At 40.7% G+C, this 9,905-nt stretch overlaps 1 protein-coding gene across 2 annotated transcripts; it reads right to left on the reverse strand.

Moving 5' to 3' along the window:
• Window positions 1-6,529: 6,529 nt before the first annotated feature.
• Window positions 6,530-9,480, reverse strand: adcyap1b (adenylate cyclase activating polypeptide 1b). 2 transcript variants are annotated; one of them, XM_034182359.1, is made up of 5 exons: window positions 9,102-9,480; window positions 8,783-8,887; window positions 7,819-7,953; window positions 7,384-7,488; window positions 6,530-6,863 (listed from the first exon to the last, which is right to left on the reverse strand). In XM_034182359.1, exons 2-5 carry the CDS (start codon window positions 8,884-8,886, stop codon window positions 6,680-6,682), a joined length of 528 nt encoding a protein of 175 aa, XP_034038250.1. In that variant the 5' UTR covers window position 8,887; window positions 9,102-9,480; the 3' UTR covers window positions 6,530-6,679. The 2 variants fall into 2 exon arrangements, with proteins under 2 accessions (XP_034038250.1, XP_034038251.1); XM_034182360.1 differs by lacking the exon at window positions 7,384-7,488 and having other exon boundaries at window positions 9,102-9,479.
• Between the last annotated feature and the right edge of the window lie 425 nt (window positions 9,481-9,905).

A 9,905-nucleotide genomic window follows, 5' to 3' on the forward strand; every position in this document is an offset into this window, starting at 1 on the left:
TCTTTTTCCTGGTTCTCTCCCTCAGCCCCAACCAGTCCCAGCAGAAGACTGCCCCTCCCTGAGCCTGGTTCTGCTGGAGGTTTCTTCCTGTTAAAAGGGAGTTCTTCCTTCCTACTGTCGCCAAGTGCTTGCTCACAGGGGGTCGTTTTGACCATTGGGGTTTTTTACTAATTATTGTATGGCCTTGCCTTACAATATAAAGTGCCTTGGGGCAACTGTTTGTTGTGATTTGGCGCTATATAAATAAAATTGATTTGATTTGATTTGATTTGATTTGATTTGATTTAGAGAGGTCTTCCAGGCAAGTCCAACTCAAAGGAGGCCCTGGAGAAGACACAGCTGGCATGGGAATGCCTCTGGAGCACCCAAGAAGAGTTAGGGGACATGGCCAAGGTTTGGAAAGCATGGATTGAACTGCTTAATCTGTTGACACTCTGACCCAGACCCGGATAGGTGACAAAAATGAATTATTTAATTAATTTAAACATGTCTTATGCTATTATTCAATTTACAAACCTGTCAAGACTAATTTCACTTAGGTGCATTCGGGTTATCACGAGTTGCAGTTAGGATAGCTTGCGAGTTATGGTACGATTAGGTCATGTCAGGTCTGGAACTATGCAGTGGTGCTACGTGTCATCGCATCCACCACACTAAGGAACCACTCTAAGACTTGATTAGTGACTAACAAAGGTGATCCATCCATGTCTCCACATCTCTTGCAAGAAGCAAAATAATTTGTCGAAGATTGCAAGAGGTGCTAAATGTGAAACCTGTTTTAATGGCTGACTATCAACCTGCCTTGTGAAAGGAGGGTGACTCTGTGTTGAACAAACTTATTACTATCTACAAGAATTGATCAGGTCAGATCCCAGGTCTGGCAGCATCCACCACATGATGGTATTGCCTTGAGTCCTGGATAAATAATAATAAAAGCACTTTCTGCAAAGTTAAGGTCAATAACCTTCCCTCACCTACAAAGGAACTTGCTTGACGTGGTAAGACATCTCCTTAAGGAACCTAGTTTGGTGCTTATAGGGTAAAGGCCAGAGGTGGGAGTAAGTCACGATCAAGTCACTCCTAAGTAATGAATCAGCAAGTCCCAAGTCAAGTCTCAAGTCCTAATGATCACCAAGTGTTTGACAGCTGACTTGAGACTTGGAACTTGCAGACTGATGACTTGAGAATGACTTGACAGTGACTTTCTCCCACCTCTGATATAGGCAAACTATAGACACATTTCTAATGTGGCATTTCTGTCCAAAATTCTTGAGAAAGTGGTCACTAATGAAAATCATTTGCAACTTTTGTTAGAATGTGTTGAAAGTCTAAAATCTATTAAATAAAATGAAGTTGACCACATAAAACATGGCATGCCTTGGGTTCATACATTCCATCTTTTGTGATTTGTGGTTTTTGTGTGTATGTAATATATATATATATATATATATATATATATATATATATATATATATATATATATATATATATATATATATATCTGTGTGCAGAGATTGGTGTGTTTTGGTACTTGTCCATAAATCATATTTGCCACCTCAGTCTCTCTGTGTTGTTCTCACACAGTATGTGGGAGGGATTTCTTGTGTTCCTATCTCAAAATCAGAGCCCACTCAAGCACTGCGGAGTCTCTATCGAGCACACATACACATACACACACGCATGCACACACACAAAATATCTTCTCTGACTGCCTGTCCACACATGCAAACATGTAGACACTTGACACATACATAACGGCGTCCCTTTGTGGACCGTTGCCATGCAACATTTCTCTGATTAGGTTAGCTGAGCTCCGGTGCAGCAGGCACACAAACACACACACACACACACACGCACTGGCTCATGCTGCCTGATGAGGATCAGATCACATACACGCCATCTTCCGCCACACCCATCCATCTCTCCCACGGGACGCAGCTGCACTTCCAAGGCAGAGGATGGAGAGATGACAAAGACACGGCTGTTATTGGAGGAGGGAATCCAGACTGTCCAGATCAGTTGAGGTCGTAGTTTTCCTCTGCGAATTCCACGTCGATGTTGGTTTGAATTTTTGTTAAATCTGACACTTCAGTCTGGTGTGCTTTGCTCCATTTTTTCTTCATATTTTTGGCACTTAAATTGATATTTTAGGACTGATCGATACACACAAACCTCACCTTTTCCCTTCCTTTAGCAAAAACATTTGCAAACATTTATCACGATTAGAGTTTTGACCAATTCTTTTTTCAGATTATCTGCTTAATTTCTGCAGAGATCTTCATTTTGACATACAGATTTTACCTGACAGGGGGATTAACCCACCAGAAAACAACAGAATACAGGTGTTTTCTGTTTGGCTTGAGGTTTATATAATTTGGTTTTCATGCAAGCAGTTAAAGATAGATTCAAGACTAAATGTGAAAATGTGAACAGGGACGTACCAAGTCTGTCTTTGCACCAGCAGGACATTTATTACCCATCACTTCATCAATGTGTTTGAAAGATTAGACATTGATTGGAAAATGTTGTTTACAAAAATTTATTCATACAAATCTTACAACACTTTCAGAACATTGAGAAAACGTAAAACCCCATATAAGGTATTCTGTGTGTATAATGATGTCACTTGTACTAAGGTTCACTTTTAAAACACATCAGATAGATAAGAGATTGAACATTGAAGTAAGGCGTTTTGGCGCTTTCAGAAATATCAACAACAGGCATTTTCTACAATCTGAACAACACATCGGTCATGTTTCCGTAGCTCGTTGTCTAGATACTGATGCACATTGATGTAAATGAGTGCGGGGCTTATTTTCTGAATGACAATATGACTGACCAATATCAAAATAATCAACAACACCTTAAAACATTAACAAACACTGGTCATTGTTCACAACTCTTGCAGACACTGAACACCTCAAACTCATGCACACGCACACATAAAGACAAACACATATACATATTACCTGTTCCATCAACATACACATTGTTTTTTGTTTTTTTGTTTTTTTTTAACTCAACAATACACTGGCCATGCTTAAAAAGAATGTCTAATTCTACTACTCGTGGGGCAGAAACCCGTGCGATAAAGGAAGTTGTAATGTAAGCTAATAGACTGCAGCATTGTAGGGCCACTAAAAATGCCATCTGTCACTTGTGGCGTTTTCTTTGTTGTTTTTTGTGTTTTTTTTTCCTTGTTTTTATTTTTCTCACGTCAAAGCAAGGCACCAAAGCCAAAAGCTGGTTCCACCCCCACAGTCAGTCACCCGCTCAACCGTGCCGATACTAAATACGCACACTCGCTCACAGACAGGCGCACACACACACACACACAAAAACATAATATGCAAATGTTTACATAAACACTCGTGCACGCACGCAAACACGTACAGCCTGTTGGATAAAGCCAAATTGGAGGAAGAGTGGATACCTATTTTCTACAGGGAAAGAAAGACACAGGCCACAAATTGGATTGCGGGGGTGCATAAAGCTGCATTTGCATAATATTGAATAAATACATATCTCCATAATGAGAACCAATGGGAAATCCCTCTGCGGGAAGGCTGTGAATTGAATTTGCCTCCATTCTAGTGCAAGCGATCTCATCCAGCTGTTCTGTCACATTTTCTCGTTCTGGTGATGCCAAGATGAAGGAGATTCAACATCTGATATTTCATGTCAGATTCAATGACCCTGAACGGACACTCTGTCAATCTCGCCTGTTTCTTTAGCCATGTGAAGCAGGCTTATTTACGTGATCGAAGCCATACGTGGTTTACACCGAGCATGGTTTAGAGCCCAATGTAAATGGGTTCAGTCGAGTGAGAATCAAACCGAGCTGAGCCCTCCGTTTGGAGGTGGGCTTATGAAAGATGGCAGTGTGAGCTAATCAAGCAAAAAAGGGCACAGAACTCTCTACCCAAACCTATAAAGGCCCCACAGCCCATTGGTGCTGGTTCTTCTCAACAGATCACATAGCGTGAACCAGCTGCGGGTCTACGACACAGCATACGTGGGGCACCTGTCTGTCGCAGGTTACTTCCTGAACCAAGGCCGGTACCCATTTACAACTGGGTGGACAGAGACAATGTCTTGTCCAAGGACACAAACACGAAGCCCAATTACTTCTCTTACTCACCTACCTAACCAAACTCAAAAGAGAAAAATCTGAGAACACAAGAATTCTAAATGAAATATTTGTACAGTTTCAAAAGAATGTTGCCAAATTAACACTAACTTCAAACTAACCAGAACCCAAAAACTATAACTGTAAAATCTGTCTACACTGGGAATCAAACCTAGGTCTACATATTTGTAGCTGAAATCCTTATCCCACTGTGCTAACAGTGCTACATTGTCCGAGACAGTGTATTTGCGTATTATGTGTATTGTCTCGCGAAGAACATTACCAAAGCATAAGTATTAGAAATGTCGATGCAAACTCGCATGCCCTCAAAAAGGCCCTGGCAAGCATTTGGGTTAATTTACCATTAGGTTTAGGAGTAGGGGTGGCACAATATCATTATTTTCAGATACTGGAATCATCAGTATCTGCCAATACCAATACCAACAGTTATCTAATACTGTTTGCACTCGCTCAAAAGAACTAATCGGGTATTAAATACATTTGTCTGGATCTATTTTGCTAAACATCAACTCAAACTTTGAAACAAATATTCTACTCCTCTAGAGGAAAACATACACAGTCTACAAAATGACTCAGATGTGCAATAGAAAACTTGGTTTCTGATTTCGTTTTTGAAAAATTTCCGATATCCGAACCAGTCAATTTGGCCAATATCGGGCTGACACCAAACTGAAATATCAGACGGGAGCACCCCTAGTTAGGACTGCCTCAGCCAATCTTCCGAGGGCATGTTTTTCAAGAGGTCTTTCTTGTACACGTGAGTGTTTTGCACTGAGACGCTGGAAGAAGGAAGTGCAGAAGCACAGCGCACCCTCTATGATCGCCTTTACGTGCACGCACTCTGTTGCCCTGCAATAGCCACTGAGGTGATTTCCATAGCAACAAGGGTGCTTGGCTCCAAATGCCCACCACAAAGTATTAATGCATTTATGCCCATCCCGGGTCGGGTTCAGCACAGTTAAACAGAGGCAGTTTGTCTCACAGGCAACACTTACTCCTCTCTCTCTCTCTCTCTCTCTCTCTCTCTCTCTCTCTCTCTCTCTCTCTCTCTCTCTCTCTCTGTTGTTCTCCATACACATCTCTCTCTCCCTCACATATCACACTTTCCTTACCACATCCTCACTTACTTGTCACATCGATCGCGGATCGTTTTTGTCGTAACAACGAACCACAACACTGTCATAGCACAGGAATCTAAAAACAACAAACAAATGCTGGCAGGACAAAGGCCAGTTAGGGAGGGGCTCCAGTGTCTTATGGTCTACACGCTGACAGCAGCAGGACGGTCTATAATAATAATTATTATTATAAATATAATTAATAATAATGATAAAATCAGTGCAGTACCAGTTCCCACCACTTCTAACCCTCCCTATTCACATTTCCATGAGTTCTGAGGGCAAGTGGTGCTGTAATGGGCTCCTCACAACCCACCTCTTACATAGCAATAGGAACGAAAAAAAAAAACATGCATTTCCTAAGCAAATTAACAGGGCATCATTTTCTGCAGGCGCTGATAAATAAGAAACGCTCCAAACTCTTCCAGACCTGAGACCACAGTAACTCGGATGCTACCTTTCCCTCTCCGCCTCTCATCAGTCATGCTTCATATCTTATGTTACACGTCAAACAGCTTAAGCACACACACCCAAGCAATTGCATTAACTCAAAACAGACATTAAGATGAATAGTTGTGCTGTCTAATTTTTATACTGCACATATTCACACACATTCTTTAGCGATATACAGCGGAGATGCATCGATCTCCTACAGTGAATGACTTTGAGGCAAGTGAGCAAGCAGTGGTCGCCGCTTAGCAGCGACGTGAGTGCTTCAGTATACTGCCACAGGTTTGTAAAGGCGGTAATGCCTCTGCAAGGCCTGCAATGGTCAATTTAGGACTATAGGAGTAAAATCATTGGTTATTCATCAAATGAGAAGCTGCAAAAAACAAAAGCCTTCTGAATTCTGGTTCAGCAGGATATGTTTCCATAGAGCCCCCTGTTAGGGGAGGGCAACTTCTACCTTGTAAAGGCTCACATAACGTGCTCACTGCTTCTTTGGACCTGTCCAGAAAACAAAAACAACACTAAAAAAATAGAACGTTGGTTACAAAAATAAGTATAACATTCAATACTTTGATTGTCTTTTTAAAATCTATTTATTTTCTGCATATGTAGATGACTTGTAAAGATTTTCAAGCGCATAACGTTGAAGGTGCACATATTTTTTTTGGGGGGGGGGGAGGGGTGAATTTTTCTTCTGTTTTCTACATCTGAACATGGAAATAAAATATTGGTCCACAAAGTGTAACTGTGCATTCGGTAGGTAGGTATCAAGAAGTGCTTTTGTACAAAAAGGGAGGAAAAAAAGCCAATATTATTATTAAAATATTCATTTTAATGGCTTTACTTCATACATAAATACATGTTGAAAGAACACAGGCGCAATCCACTGGTTGGTCAGATATATCTGGATGATTTAACGACTGGATGTATATACACAGGAGGGTAGCTGGGGCTCTGGGAACTACAAATAGGCAAGTCTGCGTCCTTTGTTCCTAACTCTCTGTCTGTACCTTCTTCCCAGAACAGCTGCCAGGTATTTCTGCACGGCCATCTGCTTTCTGTAGCGGCTGTAGCTGTCGGTGAAGATCCCATCGGAATGTCTTTTGGATAAGGGCTCTGATTCATCTTCTATGCTGTTGTCCCCACTGCAAAACAACAATAACAAAATAAAATAAAATTTACACAGCAGCTTTCCACACCTCATTTACTTCAGGATGCATTAATAATAGATTTAATTCATTTTTTAAATTTAATTTTTAAGCAAAAGCTTTTAGAAAACATTAATTATTCATTTGCAGGCAGATTCAGATGCCTGATTTTTAATTGCTGCATATATATATATATATATATATATATATATATATATATATATATATATATATATATATATAAATGTAATGTAATTTAATGCATTCTCAGAAATGTGACCCTCACTTTTTCCACGCAGTGCCACGTCACATATCAAAAAAAGCTGTTTTTTAAATTATTATTATTTTATTATTATTAATATTATTGTGTAACATTGCAGAGAGGAAAAACACCACCCACACAAAATGAAAGACAATGATGGAGCAACCTGAACGTGTGCAGCGGACAAACATAACAAAAATTAAATTAAATTTAAAAAAAAAAGTGATGACTGCAGGTTATAAGAAATGCCCTTACCCTGCACGAATTGTCATCAGAGAATGCAGATAATGTCTCGCTGTTAACTGACCCAGGATCTCCCTCAAGGCTCTATCTAATTCTTCCTCAGCATGCCTTTCTGATCTGAGATGATAAAACGCCAAAACACATAGATCATCAGTGACTAAAGCGCAGACAAAATGATCAAAAGTAGCCTAAAATGTCTCCATCCGCTCGCAACTCCCAAAAAATTTTATTTGTTTGTTTTTGGTGTTTTTTTTTTTTGTTTTTTTTTTTTTTTTTTTAGTACAATAAATTATTAATTCGCACATTTTAGGCTACTGAGTATGAAAATAACACTGAACGAATAACGAAGAAAATAAAGCAACCAAAACATAACATTATCGCAAATAAGTCATTAAAAGTGGAATCTGGACTCCAGGTGAGGGTTTGAAAGTATTAAATGAGGTTTACCTTTTCTCTGGCGGGTAATATAACGAGTAGCCGTCGTCGTTTAACGATCCTGGGCTGCGTATAGCAATCCGATCGCTATCAAACCCCATGTCGGATAAAGAATTCCCGTCCTCATCGAAGGCGTCGTTTTCAAGTCTGGGAAAACAACAAAAAAAAGGGGGGATGGAAGGGAGGATAACATTCATCACAATTCTGATCTGATGGCGGCGTGACTGCAAAGCAAAGGCGCGCGTCCGCTGCATAACGCGTGAATTCCGACACAGCGGGAGGGATGTGTCTAACGAATTATTTAAAAATGGGGGGGAAATTACGAGTTTAAAATAGCTTAAAATGCATAAAACGTGTGCATTTGTATTTCTGCATTATTTTTGATAAATGTTTTTGTGCGTAAAATTGTTTATTGCAGACGCGCTATTTTTTTTAACAAAAAATCGAAATAATTTGTGTGAAAACTGTCACATTTGAGGATATAATTTTAAAAAAAAATATTAAAATAGTTGCTGCAATTATTTAAAAAAAAAACTAGAGCCACGCCCAATTATGCTTTTGAGGAGAAGGAGGGGGAGAAGAATAAATAAAAAGGATCGAGCTCCCATTCGTGTTTCCTCGCCTCTCTGTGGTGACGCCAGTCCACCGTCATCCAAACAGCGTTCAGCTGCATCGTCTCTTATTTTTAATAAGGGGAGTTCTGTGAGTCGTCCCACCGGACGCGCACACCTCCACGAGCACTTTTTTTTTTCCTTCTTCACAGCGCAGGCACATTTGTGTGCGCTGCTTTCCGACAGTTTGATGGAAACGGGCGCCTTTGGTGCGTAATTACGCACAAGAACGAAAACCGCAAAAACAACAGCTAAAAATTACGACTTTGCCGCTGATCTCAGTGCAATGCCGTAATTTAAAATGGATTTCAGCAGCGTTTTTTGGTATTGTTTGAATGTTAAAATTACTTTAAAATGGCACCTACCTAATCTTAGGGTAATTTAGTCCGATAGGTGTGCAGAAGACGCTGTAGTGCATTAGGATTCCATAGATGAGCAAGATTAAAGTTGCTTTGCTCGAACTGGCCATGCTGTTTAAAGAAAAAGTAGATTCATTAATTAATGAGAGCAGCTTTAAACAGCTTTTACAACACAAATTTGTCTCAACACAATAAATTTACGAGGTACAATTATTAAAAAAAAAATAAACCAGTCATCCTGTAGGAGTTTAAGCACTTAATCGTGTGCAGAAATAACTTTTAAAACATGAATATCGCTTTTTTCCATCACTGATCCTCCACATACCTATAGCAGGAAGGCAGGGAACGCTGTGCTGATGTGATCCGGGCGCGGCTGTGGTCGTAAGTGAGAGAGAGAGGGGGGGAAAGGGGAAAGGGGGCGAGAGAGAGAGTGAGAGAGAGAGAGAGAGAGAGAGAGAGAGAGAGAGAGAGAGAGACTGTATCTTTCTCACGGCACTTCTTTGCTGGCTGAAGCGCCTCCGTCGTCTCCTTATGCTCCTCTCAGTTCAGCCTCTCTTCACTTCTTACGAGACAATTATCGAGAGTCCACCTGTCGCCGGGGAAGAACACCACGAGAAGAAAAATAAAAATGCTCCAAAGTGCAGTGTGGTGCGCCTACATATCGCTGTGCGCGAAACTTTTTTTTCCCCTCTCCTCCCTTTTGGTCCTGTGCCGCGATTGCCTTGGATTTTTATTTGCGCGTCCTCACCCTCCCCTCCATCCATCCTCCTCCTCTCCTCCTCCTCCCTCAAGTCACATTAAGGATGCGATAGACGTCATCAAGCCTTCCTCCCGGAATATAATAGTACAGTTCCTTTCCTCGTCGACGCATCCATCACCCCTCCCGCACGCCAAACACCAGCTCACTTCACATTGCAACTTTACTTCTAAAAACTTTTTTTCTTCCCCCTTTTTCAAATCAGACATGTGATGGCAACATCTGTTCACGCCCTCAATAACAATTAAAGGCTTTTACAGTTAGGTCTCTCTCTCTCTCTCTCTCTCTCTCTCTCTCTCTCTCTCTTTTTCGTGGTTTTTGACGGAAGGTTCTTGGAGCGTGCGGCCTCCAAGGTCTCAGGAGCTGTCCGGT

The sequence above is a fragment of the Thalassophryne amazonica genome, chromosome 12, assembly GCF_902500255.1.
Source record: "Thalassophryne amazonica chromosome 12, fThaAma1.1, whole genome shotgun sequence".
Lineage (NCBI taxonomy): Eukaryota > Metazoa > Chordata > Actinopteri > Batrachoidiformes > Batrachoididae > Thalassophryne > Thalassophryne amazonica.

What these genes read in the sequence shown, in the direction of transcription:
- adcyap1b (XM_034182359.1), bottom strand. Translation starts at nt 8,886, where the DNA reads ATGGCCAGTTCGAGCAAAGCAACTTTAATCTTGCTCATCTATGGAATC. An exon ending in CTAAATTACCCTAAGATTAG is followed by an intron (nt 7,954 to 8,782) that starts GTAGGTGCCATT and finishes TTGTTTTCCCAG; the next exon opens with ACTTGAAAACGACGCCTTCG. An exon ending in CTGATGACAATTCGTGCAGG is followed by an intron (nt 6,864 to 7,383) that starts GTAAGGGCATTT and finishes GTTGTTTTGCAG; the next exon opens with TGGGGACAACAGCATAGAAG.